The sequence below is a fragment of the Furipterus horrens genome, unplaced genomic scaffold, assembly GCF_987537825.1.
Source record: "Furipterus horrens unplaced genomic scaffold, mFurHor1.1.pri manual_scaffold_4, whole genome shotgun sequence".
Taxonomy (NCBI): domain Eukaryota; kingdom Metazoa; phylum Chordata; class Mammalia; order Chiroptera; family Furipteridae; genus Furipterus; species Furipterus horrens.
This window is the reverse complement of record NW_028327174.1, coordinates 82,149,254-82,169,990: the sequence shown is the minus strand read 5'-3', so window position 1 is coordinate 82,169,990 and position 20,737 is coordinate 82,149,254. Positions and strand designations below refer to the sequence as shown.

The following is a 20,737-nucleotide window of genomic DNA, read 5'->3' as shown; positions in this document are numbered from 1 at the left end:
GTATAAGTTTGTACTTTCAATACACATACACATCTTGCAATACATACACAAGGTCTGTCCTGAAAAAGTTCAGCCATTGTTAATATAACAAGAAAGTTTTGTGTGACATTGATGTAACCTGGCAGCCAAGGAGAGTGGACTGGAATGCTCATGTGTGAACAATGACGACTTCACTGTACTAGTCAGTAGGGGCAGTAAATGCCATTGAGTGAACATGTGTGCTGTGTGACTGTCACATTAAAAATGACTGAGTAGAGCAACAAATCTGCATCAAATTTTGCATTAAGCTTGAACATTCCTCTGAGGAAACTATTCAGATGATCCAGAAGGCTGCAGCTATGGGCAACTGGTGGTTGGCAGCCTCATCGTGACAACACATTCACTCATGTATCACATCTTGTGCCGAGTTTTTGGCAAAACATCAAATCACCCAGGTGACTCAGCCTCCCTACAACCCAGATTTGGCATCCTGTGACTTATGGCTTTTCCCAAAAGTAAAATCACCTTTGAAAGGGAAGAGATTTCAGACTGTCAATGACATTCAGGAATATATGATGGAGCAGCTGATGCAAATTGAGAGAACTTGTGAGGTCCCAAAGTGCCTTCTTTGAAAGGGACTGAGGCATTGCTGTCCTATGTACAATGTTCCTTGTATCTTGTATCTTTTTCAATGTGTCTCTAATTTTCATACTACATGACTGGATACCTTCTGGACAGACCTTGTATGTTGTTATCAGTGTCAAGATCATACGTCAAATATGCAACAACAATTCTCTTTTTCTAGACCTCAGAAAGATAATAAATGAACCTTTAAGGATCTTAAGGGTATAGTCCACAGCATCTCTCAAAAACATGTATGAGTATATCCTTGTCTAGTGAAGTGAACTTAATAAGAAACAAAGAAAGCCTACAATGTTTTAAAAGAAAACCATATTGGTGAAAGTACCACTAGTTTGAATTGAAAAGGACATAATTCAAAATTAAAAGAAGCCTTTAGGTGCCCCACTCCACACTTTCTATGGGAAAGAAATTGGTTGGCAAAATGCTCAGCTGTAAAAAAGGGCACTTCTTGGAGACAAGGAAATATGCCTTGAGGATGGAGTCAAAAGCACAGTGGGCAGAATCAAGAGTCACAGAAAACCATTACCATGGAGCAAAACTGACTCCTTATTAAGAAATGATAATTTCCCAAGGTACCAATAATTAAGAAATGGTATTTTAGACATCCCGGCCCAAATTGCAAATTATATGAGAGGCTCAGTCAAAACAAAAAAAAAGCAGAAGAAATGCCTCGATTCATGATCCCCAGAACAATGAAGAAATAAAATGGCTGTTGTTTTAATTTACTAACTAATGTGGTTATTTGTTATACAGAAAAAGGTAACAAGAACAATCATCTGTAAATAGAGATAAGTAATGTCCAGGTCATACTGTCTAATGATTTCCCTTCTATAGTTCAGAAACATTGGTCCTTGATCTCTTTACAACATAAGTTACATGTCACTTTAGTAATTTTTTTTCAAAGTAGTCATTTATGAAATGCAAAGATGAATCCATTTTATATTTTATTACAAGATAAATAATGAGAACAGAGGACATACCTGTACATCAATGTACTTCAGTTTTTTGCAGTTATTCAGGTTGTGCAAAGAAGTTAACCCACAGCGTCGAAGAGACAGAAACTGAAGGTTTGTACATTCTGCCAGTATGGAAAGACTGCAACCTGGCAAATCTTGAAATGTTACTCTTGTAACCTAGAGAATTCAAGAAAATTGGAGTACACAACATTATCTAACAGTAATAATCTCTGAGTTCAGAGAAGTCTTATCTAAGCAGATCATCTCCTTTTGCATCTGACATAGATAAGGTGATTCTGTGCTTCAGGTCTGAGTCTGATGCCATAAGTTGATGAGACTTTGGGACCTGAACCATGGAATACAAACAACATTCTGTTACAAGTTTTCTATATTATAAAGGTATAAGTAATTCTTTACTACTGAATAATGTATTATAATATAACCAAGCATATAATATCTATGGTAAAACAAATCATGAATAGTAATTTTAGGTATTTTTCAAACACTTGAAGACCATACATTTACAATATATCATATTATTGAGATATTACTATAGACTCTGCCCTGGCTGGTTTAGCTCAGTGGATTGAGCGTCGGCCTGCGAGCTAAGTGTCGCTGGTTCGATCTTCCAGTCAGGGTACATCAGAGAAGGAAAACTCTGACTCCAAAAAACCTCCGCTGCCTTGCGGCATACCTCTTCAGGGGAAAGGCTAACCCCGACAGAAAATCCGGAGCCGGAGTCCCTAAGGCGGTTCGATGTTGTAGTCAACACCGGCAACTCCTGCGGCGCACCTGAACCCAAGCTGTATTGACTCCGTCTTTCCCTTGGACCCTTCAGCTGCGAAGAGAGGGGGGGTCTGCTGCATGGGCAACAGCAGACCCTCCATATTACCCTGCCCAGGCTCTGTAGCTTCAGCGTCATCGCAAGATGTCGATTCAACACGGGAGGAGACAGATACCATGTCACTCCCGAGTCGGACTGCACAGCCATTCTCAGCGGTGCAGATAGACTCTTAAGAAGCTACATCATCATCTCTTGAGACGGACGGCTGCCGACGACGACGACTATAGACTCATAAAGCTGTTTTCTTAAGAAACCTCTTTTTTGGTTTGCCTTTTTAACTAAAGGAAACTCATTATCAAAGAATGTATTCAACTCTATGGTATGTTATATTGGGGACTACAATTCTTGTTCTACAAGAATATATCAATTAGAAATATTTTTGGATTATGGTAAAGTACTTCACTTATTAAACAAGAATTCCCAGCTAAATGAAAGGGCAGAGGAATAGAGTAATGTGTTGGTTTTTCACTATAATTGAGTCTATGCACCAAAAGAACTATATAAATTACTTTATAGTAAGAATACTTTCATATTAAGCCCTGGCTGGTTTAGCTCAGTGGATTGAGCGTCGGCCTGCGAGCTAAGTGTCGCTGGTTCGATCTTCCAGTCAGGGTACATCAGAGAAGGAAAACTCTGACTCCAAAAAACCTCCGCTGCCTTGCGGCATACCTCTTCAGGGGAAAGGCTAAGGGAGTAAACCCCGACAGAAAATCCGGAGCCGGAGTCCCTAAGGCGGTTTGACGTTGTAGTCAACACCGGCAACTCCTGCGGCGCACCTGAACCCAAGCTGTATCGACTCCGTCTTTCCCTTGGACCCTTCAGCTGCGAAGAGAGGGGGGGTCTGCTGCATGGGCAACAGCAGACCCTCCATATTACCCTGCCCAGGCTCTGTAGCTTCAGCGTCATCGCAAGATGTCGATTCAACATGGGAGGAGACAGATACCATGTCACTCCCGAGTTGGACTGCACAGCCATTCTCGGCGGTGCAGATAGACTCTTAAGAAGCTACACCATCGTCTCTCGAGACGGACGGCTGCCGACGACGACGACTTTCATATTACCACATCAAAAATCCTAAGGCCAGGTTTTCCATGTGCTGACTAACAATTTAAAAATTATTAGATTTGTAAGAGTACAACATGTATCATACTCAAAATAGAAATTCAGAAGTTGTTTGATTGAATTTGAAAGCATTGTTGCTTCAGAAAAATCTGGAAAAAGTATAACATTTTTAAGTTGAGTAACTCCTCTTTATACTGAAATTTCCTGTGCATGATATTAAACTAAAAGTTTTTAAGTTACATGTTTATATGAGTGAATGGGAAAACCATATATTCATAAAGACATAAAGAAGTGATTGTCTAGTCCTTCCTTAAGTACCAAAAGCAACAATCAATATTGTAAAAACTTTGGGTGAATGAAAGTTTTTAGTTTCATAATTATTTTAGGAATTTCTCAATTATTCATAATCTAAACATCATTTTCAGTGAAAATATATTTCAAGAATAAGGATAAAATACATCCATTCTCAATAAAACAAAAGTGAGGGAATATGTCAATGCCTATAGCATATATTTTAGGCAGAAAGAAAAGTGAACATAGATGGGAGATCTATGATGAAAGTAAGAAAGAGGACCAAAATAAGTGGTAATTCTGACAAAAAAAGACAAATACTATGTAATTTCACTTATATATAGAATCTAAGAAACAAAATAAACTAATAGACAAAACACAAACACACTCATAGATAGAGAACAAAGTGGCGGTGGCCAGATGGGAAGGAGTTGGAGGATGGGTGAAAAAGATAAACTTTATTAAGAGGTACAAATGGACAGTTACTAAAATAGTCAAGGAGATGTAGAGTACAGCATAAGGACTATAACCAATAGTATTGTAATGACTGTGTATAGTGTCAGATGGGGACCTGATTTATTGGGGTGATCATTTTTGTAAGGTAAATAAATGTCTAAGCACTATGCTGTACATCTGAAATTAATGTAATATTGCATGCCAACTATAATTGAAAAATAAATCTGTAACAACTCTTGAAACAAATATTTTTATAATTTTAGAAAGAAAATAATTCATCCATTTGTGACAAGATAACTGCTGTGTAATGTCCATTTATTTTGTCCACCAGGAAATACTAGAAATTCTTAATTGAAAAACTGGTTCGACACTAATAAATGAACACTATTTAGAGTTGAGCCCTTAAAAACTGAAAAGCCTACAATACAACTTTATTGTAACAAAGGCTATACCTTATAATTTATATTATTCTGCCTGATTTAATAATATGCTACTTATAGTTAAACATATAAACACAAGTAAGTTCTAGTTATTTTGATGTGGCAATTACAGTACAGGAGTGATAACTGCTGCAGTGTCCTTGTTAATGGTATCTACTTTTGAAAATATTGTGGTTCATAATGTTGCCTCCTCCCTTTTATTGAAAAATTTAAAAATTTCCTTATAATATAGCAATTTATTCACTATGCCACTCTAGATTTATCCAAACACATGAGATCAAAATAATATCACATTAATTATTTATTGATATTTGCATGACAAGAATCAAATAAATGAAATGGCTTTATGTTCCAAAAAGTAAAAATAGAGAATTAGTTCTCATAGGTGTTCATCATTTCATCCTATGGTCAGCCTGAAAAAGAGAAACTGGAAGCACAGTGAATGATCACAAAATGTTTCCTAAATAAATGAAAGAAAAAAATGCACTATTCCTGTGCCGAACTACATATATATTTACAGCATTCATAGCTTCTTTATCTTATAAAGGGTAATGTAAAAATGTTTGAAAAATTAATATTTTTCAATACTTGAAAATGTACTGATTCCCTATAAAATCTATAACTCATTTATTTGTATTTTAACAAAAGATCACAAGACTGTTCTTCACTTAATCACCTCTACTTCCCTAAATATCCTCAACAGCTTGTGGTACATAAAATGACACATATATATGTCATATATATACATATACATAAATATATGTACATACCATGGTTTCAGAAAACATCATTTATATATATGTGTATACACACACACACAGAGACACACACACATGTATATATATTAGAAAGTTTACTCTCAGATATTCTTGAATTCAACCTAAGGAGTGTCAATCATCTATGGTAAACTGAAATTACAAAAGTAACAAAAAAAAAAAATGACTATGTTTGCTTTCTTGCAGAACACCTGTTCAGTACTACATCTCAAATCCTGAAGAAATAACATTGTTTTAAAAAATCAGCTGCAGAGACTGAATGTGAGGCATGACTAGTGGATTAAGTGAAAGAGAATCTAACTTCAAGTTAATCCAGTTTATTACAATCTGCCTTGTATAAGGGAGGTGAGAAATTGTGGTCTAAAAGCTAATTAGCAGCTAAAATGTAATTTGTGCCATGTTATAGAGCCATATCAAAAAAATCCTTAAGCTTAGTATCCTTTTTACTGGTTTTATTTAAAGCAAGTTAGCACAAGAAGCAAAATACAAAAAAGAAAGAAGGAAGGAAGGAAGGAAGGTAGGAAGGAAGGAAGGAGGGAGGGAGGAAGGAAGGAGGGAGGGAGGGAAGGAAGGAAAGAAAGAAAGAAAGAAAGAAAGAAAGAAAGAAAGAAAGAAAGAAAGAAAGAAAGAAAGAAAGAAAGAAAGGAAGGAAGGAAGGAAGGAAGAAAGAAAAGAAAGAAAGAAAGAAAGAAAGAAAGAAAGAAAGAAAGAAAGAAAGAAAGAAATCAGGAAGGAAGGAAGGAGAGAAGGAAGAGAAAGAAGGAAGGCAGGAAGGAAGAAAGGGAAAGAAAATACTTAAAAGAGTAAAACTAGGAAAATTAAAATATATTAGCTGTCAATAATCACTGATCTTCAGTCATATCCTTTTATGATATTATTTCATAAAGTGGATGTTTCAGAATTTTCAGTTTAAGAACTTCTTTCACAAAACACACTATTAAGCAGCTCTCAAAAATTTAATTGCTTTTTTCTTCAGATACTTGAGATCCACATTTGATAATGACTATTGTATATATTAGGAGCCTAGACTTTATTCTTTATATAATATTTTAAAGTCAACAATTCTATAGAGTAGGTGCATATCTTCTCAGTTTATAGAAGACAAAACAGAGGATCAGAAAGATCAAGAACTTTGCACAAAGTAGCACAGTCAGTAAACAGCAAAAATAAAATTAGATCCCAGATCTTACTTGATACAGGGCTTGTTAGTACTTTATTAAACAAATTACATTCAAATAATTTATATTAATTCCATTTTCAATCAATACACTCTGTCAAAATTGTGAAGCTAGTAATAATATGGAGATAAGATGAACATTCACCCTGATTTATTTAACTATCCTAGTGTTTATCCACCCACAGTCAAGTAATAAAAAACACTATTTGCAATATGTAAAGAAGTATGGACGAGAAGCAGAACTGATTTGTGTCCTAAAGGCTCAAAGTGAGAAATGAATATAAGCAAAGTGAACTCATTATTGGATGAAATTCAAGAAGAGTAAACTCTTCTCTTTTTAAAAAAATATGCTTTATTGATTATGCTGTTACAGTTGTCCCAATTTCTTTTCCCTTTATTCCCCTCCACTCAGTGACATCCCTCCCTCCAGTTGTCCACCCTCCCTTAGTCCATGACCATTGGTTATGCATATAGTTCCTCTCAACATCTTGCTTTCTACTCCACTCCCTCTTACTATGCTTCCTAATTCCTGTACAATCTCTCTTCCTTTCCTCCCTTCCCTTCCTGCTGACCTCCCCCCACAATGTTCCCCATACCTATAATTCTTTTCACACTCTCGTTGCCTAGTTTGCCTTTGTTTTGGTTCCCTAGCTTCTGTTGTTGGTTGTTGTGATAGTTTTCATTTTAATGTTCATAGTTTTGATCCTTTCCCCTAAATAAGTCCCCTTAACATCTCACATAACAGTGGTTTAAACCTGATGAACTCCTTCAGTTTTACTTTGTCCTGGAAGCACTTTCTCTGCCTTTCTATTCTGAATGACAGCTTCGCTGGATAGAGTAATCACGGTTGCAGGTTTTTGCTTTTCATTACTTTGAATATTTCTTGCCAGTCCCTTCTTGCTTGAAGACTTTCTTTTGAGAAATCAGCTGATAGTCTTATTGGGACCTCTTTGTATGTAATTCTCCTCTTCTCTCTTGCTGCTTTTAAGATTCTCTCTTTATCCTTAATTTTTGATATTTTGACGCTAATGTGTCTTGGTGTGGTTCTCCCTGGGTCCAGTTTTTTTGGAAATCTCTGTGCTTCTTGGACCTGTGCGTCTATTTCCTTCCCCAAGTTGGGGAAGTTCTGCTTTGTTACTTTTTTCACATAATTTTTCAATTTCTAGTTCTTCTTCACCTTCTGGCAATGCTATGATTTGGATGTTGGCCCCCTTATAGCTGTCCCTTAGGTTTCTGAGCCTCTCCTCATTTTCTTCACTTCTCTTTCCCTCTTTCTGCACTGGCTGACTGTTTGTTCCTTCCCTATGTTCCTATTTGATTTGATCCCTGGTTTTCTTTCCCTCACCACTAGTTTTGTATGTGTTTTCATTATTTCAGCAGGACTAGCCTTCATTCCTTCCCTGTCTTAAGATCTGCTGTTAGGTCTGTAACCATTTTTATAACCAAAGCTCTGAACTGTGCCTCAGAAAAGATTTTCTATCTGTTGCTTCATTAGATTAGAAATTTGCTATCTGGTCAGCTGTGTCACCAGGATCTCTATCATGATCTGTGCCATCCTGAACAGGCTTGTGTTTACCTTTGCTTCCTGGGCAGGGCTGTCACACCTCTTACCCTATAGGGGGTGGAGCCCTGTGCACTCATCACAACCGGGTGTTTTCTGCGGGGGTGGTGGTCGAAGATGAATTCCTGCTGTTCAATCTCTGCTGAGAGACTGGGAGCCTCCTCCTCTGTTCCCAGCCCCACTGGGCCTCACAGACCAAGGCAATGGGGGTTTGCCTTCCCTGGCTTTGGAATCGCAAGCTGACTCGTCTGGTCTACAGCCAGGGGTGCTCCCTAGGCACTTCTCGTCTCCCCTTAAATACAGGTGCCTGTGCTTACCGCTGTCCTGCCACTGTCACTGCTTCTACTGCGGACAGCACAGCTTGACTTCTCCTCCCCAGCTTCACCCCTCCTACCTGTCCAAATGAGCACCACTTCTTTATAACTTCATACGTTGGACTTCCATTTATTTTTTGGAACTTCTGGTTATTGCTGGTTTTGTGGTAGTTGTAGTCCTTCTTAGTTGTGGAGCGAGATGGGGCATGTCAGTCTAAGCCTCCATCTTGGCCAGAAGACTCCTGTGTTTGTTTGCTTCCATGTCTCAGGCAGAGCTGTCGCTCCTACTACATTGTAAGGGGTGGAGTCTTAGGTATTTGCCAGTAACAGGTGACCTGTTTCACCATGTTGTGGTGCTGTATGCGGGTGAGGGGTCTGAGAAGAAACAATGCTGCTGGCCCAGCATTTGCCCCCTTTCCAGGCACTTCTCCCACTTCTGCACCAGACTGTTGCCCCTCTAGCTGCTGCCCTGGCCATCGTTCCCAGAGTGGGTGGGTCTTCGAACATTGTAGGTCCATGGGGGCCCTTTAAACAAGCAGACTCTGCTGAGACCAGCAATTTCTGCCTCTGTCTCAACCCCCACTGGTTTGCACAGTCAGAAGCAATGAGGCTTGATTTTCCCGCAGCTGGGGCAGTGAACTGCTCTGGTGAGGAGCTGGGAATGCTCCCCAGGTGTCCCTCCTGACTTTTTAAAATGTGTAACTGCACTTTCTGCTGGCCTGCTGCTGTTGCCACCACTGCCACCACCACGACTGTCCTCTCTGCCTGGGTTCCACCCTTCCTACCTGTCTGAATGAGTATTTCTTCTTTATATCCTTGTTTGCTGGACTTCCATGTACTTTGATTTTCTGGAACTTCTGGTTGTTTCTAGTTTTGAGGTAATTGTATTCCTTCTTAGTTGTGGAGGGAGATGCAGCATGTCTGTCTATGCCTCCATCTTGGCTGGAAGTCCTAAACTCTTCTTTTCTAAATGTCCTCTCCAGAAGAACCTTTCAACTGTGGCAATGGGTGATTAAGATAAGATTCAAGATGTAAAGCTAAGAGATTAGAAAATTGAAGTAATAAAATGAGTCATAGGTCAGCATCAGTGGTGAATGAAGATAGCATGATAAGCCATCTACCAGAGTCACTGCAAGATGACATTTTACAACACTTCTATATTTATGTTGCACATTCACATACATTTTTCAGCTTTATACTGTATATTTTGAAGCTTCAAAGAAAAATTAAATGTTTGGATAGCTGCCTTGAGTAGTTGTTTGAGGTTTACAGGATTCTGTAAACACTCCCAGTCCAGTTAGTTGATGGACCAGCACCAAGAACATTACCCAGGGGCACTATAAAAATGCAAAGCACTGTGATTGATCAGCAGAACAAATATAAATCAAGCCCCAGGTGATCTGTATTTACATCACAGTCTGGGAGGCTATGCTCTAAGAACTAAAAGAAAGGGGAAATTCTCACTTTATATAAGTTGACAAGAGTTCCACAGAAGAAACTGAGTGGGTAGGAGAAGAAACTAAGGAAAAAATTGTTCACACATTTTAACACTCTCAGCGCTCTTCTCATCAGACAGGACAGAGACCCACAATGAAGGCAAACATCACTGTCTCCTAACTTCAGTTTTACTTTTGAAACAATTACACTGTAGACATGAAGCTGTCACTCATGCTTAACCCAAACAGATATTCATTAGAAAAATTAATTTAAATAAAAGTTAGTAGCTATGTCATTACTTAAGAAGCCTGCAGCCACATCTTTGGGAAAGTAGAAAAAGAATGGTTCCAAAGGTAATGTAGCCAAAGATAAAAAACAGAAGAACTAAGAAAGATTCATCATGTACACCTATAGATCTGATGACTATGGCAAATGCATTACTTAGGAAAGAAGAGACACTTCAAAGTAGAGCTTGTTCTTCACACTGCTTTTTTACATCTCAGAGATCTCTTTAAACTACTATCTTCTCACAGAATATCCTGAAATCATATTTACAGTAATTATCAAGATCTGTATTTATCTGTATATTTAATACCTTTTTCTCTGCTGTGGTAAGCTCCCTAAGGGCAGGACTGGGTTTTGTATCTGTCCCTTTGTTCCAAAAATAAATATTGACCAATCATATTGGATAGATAAATATTTGCCAAGTAATAAAATAATGCATACATAATGATTGAATGTTTCCTAGGCACCTGCTTACATGAAGAAACTAAATAAATTTTATTTAATACATTTGAATTTAAGGCCCTAGATAAACACATGTTTTTAAATCATTAACTCATTTTTGGTATTCCACTATTTGAAATATTCTTCCCTGCTTTTCTACACATTTGTTAGTTTCTGTCTTAATTTTGGTTGAAACTATGGGTTCCATAAACATAGAAAATTAGTATCATTTGGTGAGAATTTTAAAGTTCATGAATATATCCACCAAGTTTACATAACACGACTAAATAATTATGTTTCTATAGAAATTCTAGAGGCTTCTATCATTATAAGTGCGGCTTTCACAGCACTTGTTGAGTACAAGAAAATCCATTGCATTCCTAAAAAACCCACTAGGTGGTGCTGTGGCTCAAGACTAAAACAAACTCCGCGGGAAGTTCATAGCAATGTTGTACTACCTAAAGAAGATTTAAAAGTACCAAACAACCTAACCCTATATCTAAAAGAACTAGAGGGACAGCAACAAACAAAGCCCAGAGTGAGTAGACAGAAGAATATAATCCAAATCAGAGCAGAATTAAATAAATAGAGACTAACAAAAAACAATACAAAGGATCAATTAATCCAGGAGCTGATTCTTTTGAAAAGATGAACAAAATTGACAGACCTTTAACCTGACTAACCAAGAAAAAAAATAGGACCCAAATAAATTAAATTAGAAGTGAATGAGGAGCAGTAACAACCGATACCATAGAATTACAGAGGATGGTAAGAAATTACTATGAACAACTATATTCCAAGAAACTGGACAACCTGGGCAAAATGGATAAATTTCTAGTAACATACACTCTTCCAAAACTGAACCAAGAAGTAGAAAGTCTGAATAGACTACTAACAGCTAGTGAAACCAAAGAAGTAATTAAAAAAAAAACTCCTGTCACACAAAAGCCTTGGACTGGATGGCTTCACAGGTGAATTTTACCAAATATTCAAAGAACTAACTTCTATCATTCTCAAACTAATCCAAAACATTCAAGAAAAGGGAATACTCCTAAACTCATTTTATGAGGCCAGTATTATCCTAATTCCAAAATGAGGTAAAGACACAACAAAGAAAGAGAATTATAGGCCAATATCTCTAATGAATATACATGCCAAAATCCTCAACAAAATATTGGTAATCCAGACCCAGCAATACATTATAAATATCAAATGGGATTTATCCCAGGGATGCAAGGATGGTACAATACTCACAAATCAATAAATGTAATACACCACATAAACAAAATGAAAAACAAAAACCATATGGTCATATCAAAAGATGCTGAAAAAGCATTTGATAAAATCCAGCACTCATTTGTGATAAAGCGCTCAGCAAAGTGGAAAGAGAGGGAGCATACCTCAACACAATAAAGACCATAAAAGAGAAACTTACTGCCAACATCATTCTCAATGGACAAAAACTAAATCTTTGCCCTTAAGATCAGGAACTAGACAAGGGTATCTGCTTTCACCACTTATTCAACATAGTACTGGAAGTTCTAGCCACAGTGGTCAGATAAGAAAAATAAATAAATCCATTGACACATAGATCAATGGAACAGAATAGAACCCAAAAATAAACCCATGTTTCTATGGCCAATTAATATTTGACAAAGGGTCCCACGCATACAGTAGAGTAAAAATAGTCTCTTCAATAAATGGTTCTTGGCAAACTAGACTGGTACTTGCAAAAAAATGAAATTAGACCACTAACTTACACTATGCTCAGAATAAACTCAAAATGGACAAGACTGAAATATAAATCTTATTTTATTGTTATCTATAACAGTTGTCCCATTTTTCCCATTGCTCTTCCCTGCCCCATGTACCCCCACCCCTCTCCCAGAGTCAGTCAGTCAGGTCCCCATCCTGTTGTCAATGTCCCTGAGTCATTTATACTAGTTCCTTGGCTGGACCCTTCTTCTTTTCCCCCTTCTCCCCCTTGTTTCTATGCCTCTGGTTCTATTTTGCTCATTGGTTTGTTTTGTTCATTAGGTTCTTATATAAGGTGAGATCATATGGCATTTGTCTTTTGCTGCCTGTCTTATTTCACTAAGCATAATACTCTCCAGTTCCAGCCATGCTGTTGCAAAAGCTAAGAGTTCATTTTTTTCTTTCTGCTACATAGTACTGCATTGTGTAAATGTACCACAGTATTTTGATCCACTCATCTACACATGGGCACTTAGATTGTTTCCAGCACTTGGCTATTATAAATAGCACTGCTATGAACAGAGGGGTGTATTGGGTGTTTCAGGATTCTTCTATTATAAACCCAGCAGTGGCATCATTGTATCAAAGGCAGTTCCATTTTTAATTTTTTGAAGAAATTCCATACTGTTTTCCATAGTGGCTGCACCAGTCTGCATTCCTACCAACAGTGCACTAGGGTTCCCTTTTCTCCACATCCTTACCAGCACTTGTTTGTTGATTTGTTAATGATGGTCATTCTGATCGGTGTAAGGAGCTATCTCATTGTGGTTTTAATTTGCATCTCTCTGATGGCTAGTGATGTTGAGCATCCCTTCATGTATCTATGGGCCTTCCGTATGTCCACCTTGGAAAAGTGTCTATTCAGGTCCTTTTCCCATTTTTTAATTGGATTGTCTGTCTTCCTGGTGTTGAGTCATATAAATTCTTTATATATTTTGGATATCAAATCCTTGTCTGAGGTATCATTGGCAAATATGTTTTTCCATACAATTGGTTTCCTTTTCATATTCCTAATGTTTTCTTTAGTGGAAAAGAAAGTTTTTAATTTGATGTAGTCCCATTTGTTTATTCTTTCATTTCCTTTGCCTTAGGAGATATATTGGTGAAAATATTGCTGTGTGAGATATCTGAGATTTTACTGCCTATGTTTTCCTCTAGGACTTTTATGGTGTCTAGGCTTACATTTAAGTCTTTGATCCATCTTTAGTTTATTCTGGTGTATGGGATAAGTTGGTGGTCTGGTTGCATTTTTTTTTTTTTTTTTGCATGTCCCTATCCAGTTTTCCCAACACCATCTGTTGAAGAGGCTATTTTCACTCCATTTTATGTTCCTTCCCCCTTTGTCAAATATTCATTGACCACAGAGACCTAGGTTTGCTTCTGGGCTCTATATTCTGTTCCACCGATATATATGTCTGTTCTTATGTCAGTCCTAGACTGTTTTGATTACAGTGGCCTTGTAGTGTGGTTTGATATCAGGTATTGTGATTCTTTCTACTTTGTTCTTCTTTCTTGGGATTTCTGAGGCTATCTGAGGTCATTTTGGTTCCATATAAATTTTTGAAGTATTCTTTCTAGATCTGTGAAATATGTCATTGGTATTTTAACAGGGATTGCATTGAATCTATAACTTGCTTTGGGTAGTATGGACATTCTAATTATGTTAATTCTTCCAATCTGTGAATAGAGTATATGATTCCATTTATTTGTATCTTCCTTAATTTCTTTTCTCAGTGTTCGTTTTCTGAGTACAAGTCTTGTACCTCCTTGATTAAGTTTATTCTTAAGTACTTTATTTTTCTTGTCGCTATAGTAAGTGGTTTTTTCTTTTTTCTAGTTTCTATCTGATATTTTATTGTTGGTGTGCAAAAATACCTTTGATTTCTGAATACTGAACTCTGTATCCTGCTATTTTGCCAAATATACTTATTAGGTTCAAGTAGTTTTTTGGTGGAGCCTATAGGGTTTTCTGTGTACACTATCATGTCATCTGCAAAGAATGACAATTTTACTTCCTCCTTTCCAGTTTGGATGCCTTTTATTTCTTTTTCTTGTCTGATCGCTGTGGCTAGCACTTCCGAGACTATGTTGAATAGAAGTGGAGAAAGTGAACAGCCTTGTCTTGTTTCTGATCTTAGAGGGAAATAAATATAAGTCTTGATACCATAAAAGTCCTAGCAGAACACATAGGCAGTAAAATTTTAGATATCCCGCATATAAATATTTTTGCTGATTTATCTCCTAAGGCAAGGGAAATAAAGGAAAAATAAATAAATGGGACTACATCAAATTAAAAAGCTTCTGCATGGCAAAAGAAACCATCATCAAAATGAAAAGGGAACCAACTGTATGGGAAAACTTATTTGCCAATAATACATTGAACAAGGATTTAATCTCCAAAATATATAAAGAATTCAAACAACCCAACACCAGGAAGACAATCCAATTAAAAAATGTGCAAAGGAGGTGAATAGGCACTTCTCCAAGGAGGACATACAGAGGGCCCATAGACATATGAAAAGATGCTCAACATCACTAGTCATCAGAGAGATGTAAATTAAAACCACAATGAAATATAATTTCACACCTGTCAGAATGGCTATCATTGATAAATCAGAAAACAATAAGTGCTGACGAGGATGTGGAGAAAAGGGAACCCTTTGCACTATTGGTGAAAAGCAAATTGGTGCATCAACTGTGGAAAACCATGTGGAATTTCCTCAAAAAAATAAAAATTGAACTGTCTTTTGATCCAGTGATCCCACTGCTGGGATTATACCCTAAGAATCCTGAAACACCAATTCAAAAGAACCTATACATCCCTATGTTCATTGCAGCACTATTTACAATAGCCAAGTGCTGGAAACAGCTTATGTGCCCATCTGTAGATGAATGAAACAAAAAACTGTGGTACATTTACACAATGGAATACTATGCAGCAGAAAGAAAGAAGGAACTCCTACTTTTTGTGACAGCATGGATAGAACTGGAGACTATCATGCTAAGTGAAATAAGTCAGTCAGTGAAAGACAAATACCATATGACCTCATATATAGGAGGAATCTAATAAGCAAAATAAACTAACAAGCAAAATATAACCAAAGGTATTGAGACATGAGAACAGAATGACAGCGGGAAGAGTGAAGGGGTGAGAAGGATAATAGTGGAAATAAGGGGAAAGAACTAATCAAAGAACATGTACAAATGATCCAGGAACATGGAAAATGGTGTGGGGATTGACTGGAAGTGAGGGTGGACTGGGAAGAGGAGGGCAAAGGAGAAAAATTTGGAACAACTGTAACAGAATAACAATACTAACAAAGAGACTAAAGCAAACTCCTCACTGAGTATCAGTTATGAGTTTCTTATTCTAATTCAATCCTACATTCCCAGATGCCTCCATTCTTAGAAACTTAATAATGACTATAGGGCCCTTAATCACAGGCTTTAATATATTAATTAATTTCCAGTTAAGATGGCAGCATAGGTAAATATGGCTCACCTCAGCACACAACCACATCAAAATTACAACTAAAATATAGAACCACCATCACTCAGAAATCAAGTTGAATGGAAGATAAAAACTATGGTATTAAAGCAACCACATCCATCCAAAGTGGTAGAAGGAGCAGAGACATGGACTCAGCTGGTCCCACATTCACATGTGATGGATAAAAAATTGGGAGGATGTCTCTGCAGTGAGGAGTCCCAGCCCCACACTGTGACCCCCCAGCCCAGGGTTCCAGTGCCAGGAAGATAATCCCCCAGATTTCTGGCTGCAAAAACCTACAGGGATTGAGTTGGCGAAAGAAACTTTTGGTGTCCCAAGCAGTACCTCTTAAAGAATTCACATACAGACTTAATTAGACTCACTCCCTTTGAGCTTCAGGACCTGAATAGTAGTTTGAAAGGTCCCAGTGGCATACAGGAAGGAAGCGAAGTGTCTGGCATCAAGGAGGGAGGTGAGGGACAGCTTTCTCCCAGACAGAAAGGTGGGCAGAGATCAGTGTCCCTTTTCTGAACCCTCACCCCACACAGCCACAGAACTGACAGGCTGGTGGCATATGTCCATCAACCTGGCTAATACTGTTTGCCCCTCCCTGGAGATCCCTGGAGACTCCAGACTCTGTCCTAACCAACTTACCAACCCATGCAACCTGCTTTTCCATATGAATGGTTGTTCTTGGTTCATGCTTCACAACTTCCTAAATCCTCTCAAACAAGCAACAGCAAGACTCAGTGAGCTCCCAGAACCCCTACCTCTTGCTAAAGGGCCCCAGGCCTGGCACTAGCTGCAACCAGCCCAGATTCATAGCTTGACTTCACCTGGGAATCTCCAAGCCCAGAACAAGTAGAAGCCATCTCAGATTGCTTTATAGCTCAGACAGAATCTACAGGCAAAACAAAGGTGGAAGCTGACCTTGGACAGCACCCCTCCCAGGAAATCCCCAAGCCTACACACCTGGTAGACAGCTACAGACCACATCAGAGCACTACCACCCTGCCCCTGCACAGCTGATCCTCCACAGAGGGCAAATGTTGGTGGTCAGTAGTCACAGACAGTCCTTGCAGCTGACTGGCATGAGATAATTCCTCCCATTTCCTGTCAACAGCAATCAAGGCTCAACTACAAGAGGAGGGTGTACTCGGCCCACATGAAGTACACCTTGAAAACCCAGCTTGGGCTGTGCCAGTGGACCCTACAGGACACCTACTACATTAGGCCATGCTACTAAGACAGGGAGTCATAGCAGCTCTACCTAATACATAGAAACAAACATGTGGAGGCTGCTAAAATGAGGAGACAAAGAAACATGGCGCATATGAAGGAACAAATCAAAACCACAGGAAAAAAAACTAAGCAAAATGGAGATAAGCAATCTATCAGATGCAGAGTTCAAAACACTGATTATAAGGATGCTCAAAGAATTTGGTGAGGACCTCAACTGCATAAAAAAGATCCAGTCAGAAACAAAGGATACACTAATTGAAATAAAGAACAATTTACAAGGAAACAATAGTAGAGTGGATGAAGCCAAGAATCAAATCAATTATTTGGAACATAAGGAAGCAAAAAACAACCAATTAGAACAATAAGAAGAAAAAAGAATCCAAAAAAAAAAAAAATAGCAAGACATTGGAAATCTATTTGAAAAAATAATGAAAGAAAACTTCTCTAATTTGCCGAAGAAAACCGACATGCAAGTCCAGGAAGCACAGAGCATCCCAAACAAGATGGATGCAAAGAAGCCCACTCCAAGACACATCATAATTAAAATGCTAAACGTTAAAGATAAAGAGAGAATCTTAAAAACAGTGAGAGAAAAGCAGTTAGTTACCTAAAGGGGAATTCCCAAGAGACTGTCAGTTGATTTTTCAAAAGAAATTTTTCAGGCTAGAAAGGATTGACAAGAAATATTCAAAGTCATGAAAAGCAGGCACCTACAGCCAAGATTGCTCTAACCAGCAAAGCTATCATTTAGAATCAAAGGGCAGATAAAGAGCTTCCCAGACAAGAAAAACCTAAAAGAGTCCATCATCAAATCACTATTATATGAAATGTTAAAGGGACTTAAGAAAAAGATCAAAAGTATGAACAATAAAATGGTAATAAATACTTAGCTACCAATAATTGAATCTAAAAAACAAACTAAGCAAACAAGAACAGAGACAGAATCATGTATACAGAGAGCATTTTGATTGTTTCCAGATGGGAGGGGGAATGGCACAATGGGTGAGGAGGTGAGGAGATTAAAAAGTACAAATAGACAGTTACAGAATAGCCATGGGGATGTAAAGTACATTAGAGGAACTGGCTAGTCATAGAGCCTATGCATGACTGATGGATATGTACAATGGTATGGGGATTGCCCTGAGTGGGGGATGGGGGGTGCTAGCAGGAAGTGGGAAAAAAATTGGGACAACTGTAATAGCATAATCAGTAAAATATAATTAAAAAAAGAAATAAATGTTAAAAATATATAAATCAAAGCTTTTAATAGTGATTCACTCACTGAGGGAGAAGATTCCTCTAATAATTTAAACATATTCCCTTGTAAATGAAGGCAATATTTTATTAGCAGCATCACGGATTAAGGGACAGAATTCATGAATATAGAATGTGCCTTCTACCAAGATTTTTAAAATTACATTTAGAGAACCAGTTGCAATTTTAAAAGACAATGTATTACACAATTACAAATACCTGTTGTAAAGTATTCCAAGAGCCACACTGAAGAATTTCTAGTGTATTCAAAGGGGGCATGATGTTGGCTGGACAATTCACAAGTCTCTTTCTCTTAACAATCTTCTTTTGTTGATTTTGCTTGAAATTTTCCAGCCAGGGTTTAAATGATTTTATCCAAGCTAGTCTTTTTTCTTCAATGGAAGATAGAAGTGTTGGCTCCGGTACAGAACAGGTCACAACACTTTCACATTCAGCTCTATTTTCATGACATTCTTCTGGAATTTCTTTAATATGAGACTTTAGAGAGTTTGCTTGATTAAAAACCAAAGAGTTTTTCGTATTATGGTCACCTACGTCATCACAAGGAGTATGTCTGCCTAAATTATAATTTTGTTTATTTATTTTGCCTTCTACATTTATTATAGCATCACTGGCATTAATAATTATGTCACTAATCAGAGCATTGCCCTTTGGGTTCTCTTCAGCTTCTTTAGGTTTTAAATCAATTTCTTTTCCTCGCACTATTACATTTTCCCCTATATAGTCAGAATTTTCTAATTTCGGTGGTGGTAGTTTTTGTTTCATTGAAATCACTGAAATGTTATCCTCTTTGCATAATGTTTCATTCTGTTCTGTTATCTCTTTTTCTACTTCTTGAATCTTATTCTGTTGATTATCTTTGATTATTTTCTGTACCTGATTTTTTTTCACTTTATTAATTTCTTGACTATGCCCTAATATTATTGTGTGGGTTTCTTGTATTATGTTCTCATTTACAGTAGCCTTCGTGGTTTTTCCCTTTTGTATTATTGGACAAATTAATTCTCGCAGCTGGAACTGTTCTTTCATATGTTCTTTTAGATTTGGGTTATTCAGTTCAGTTGTTTTGTCTGTATTTTCATATTTTCTTCCTTGCTTGACCAATTTTTCTGAGCATTGTTGTTTTGCTAGGTTTTCATTTTTTTCTTCCATTTTAAATTCTACCAAAATTGCTTGGTTTGATATATATTCTTTTAATGGCACTTGTATTGATTCTTTGAGTACAAGCTGTTTATCTCTATTTTCTCTTTCATTCAATTCTTTAACTAGCCAAAGTGGAATATCTTCCCACTTGTTTGATTTTTCATCCTCTATTTCTTTGGCTCTTTCATCCTTATTCTTTGATATATCTTTGACAGTTAAATGTGTGGAATGATGTTCTCCCTTTTTTAAAGCTCTACTTATTATTAACTGTTTTCTTGCATCTTCTTTTAATCTTAATTTTTCTTTGTTTGGTAGTTGCTCTTTTTCTCGTCTCAGTATGTTCTTTTTTTCCTCATATTCTTTTTCTCTCCTTTTTCTTTCCTCTTCCTTCTGCTTTTGTATCTCTTCTTTTATCTTTTCTTCCTCCTCTAATCTTTTTCGTTTTTCTTCTTCAATCTGTCGTATTCTTGCTTCCTTTTCTTTCCACTCTAGTGCTTTTTTCCCCTTGTTTTCTATTTGTTCTTTAATGATTGGGCCATATTTTCGGTAGGCTACAAATGCTCTATATTTAGTTTGAATTTGTATAGCTGCATTATGCTGCATTTTTAATAAATGCATTTTTTCTTTTTCCTGTAGGTTTTTAAATCTTGTTCTTTCTTCTTCCATTTGCAAATTCAGGTTTCTAATAAACTCCTAAAATAAAGATAAATAGTAGTCAGCATAAACTAAAGGTACAATGTTATTAAAATATAATCTAAAATAGAGATTAAAAGCAAATATTAAAACTGAAATAGTAATAAGGTTACTATAAAGTTAAAATTATTTATTTTAAGTTATTAATTTTTAACATTTAGGAGTTTCTATCAAGTTAGTAAATTGATACTCTAATATGGCTATATGAAGCCCCCCAGATTAAATTGAGGAATTCCTTGAGGATAGAAAGCATATGAAATCAAAATGACACAAAGAAAAAGTAAGGGAAACCACAGGCCAAAATTTGTGTGGGAGAAAAGGACATCAACTTTCTGAGAAGAAAGTTCTGAAAAAGCAGACACCCCGAGCTAGCACAAGGACTGCAGAAGTAGAAAATTATTTTGTGAGATATATGATACCAGGAAGGTAACAGTAAATCATTATCGAAGCAGTATGAAGAATTAATCTAGTCACATAT

At 37.1% G+C, this 20,737-nt stretch overlaps 1 protein-coding gene across 1 annotated transcript in view; it reads right to left on the bottom strand.

The window, feature by feature from the left end:
* Nucleotides 1-20,737, bottom strand: part of LRRIQ1 (leucine rich repeats and IQ motif containing 1) — a 264,993-nt gene that overhangs the window by 217,675 nt on the left and 26,581 nt on the right. Inside the window, exons 8-9 of the mRNA XM_090275671.1 lie at nt 18,622-20,259; nt 1,602-1,754 (exon numbers count right to left, since the gene is read on the bottom strand). Coding sequence (XP_090131797.1) covers nt 1,602-1,754; nt 18,622-20,259 — 1,791 coding nt within the window. The remainder of the gene's footprint in view (nt 1-1,601; nt 1,755-18,621; nt 20,260-20,737) is intronic.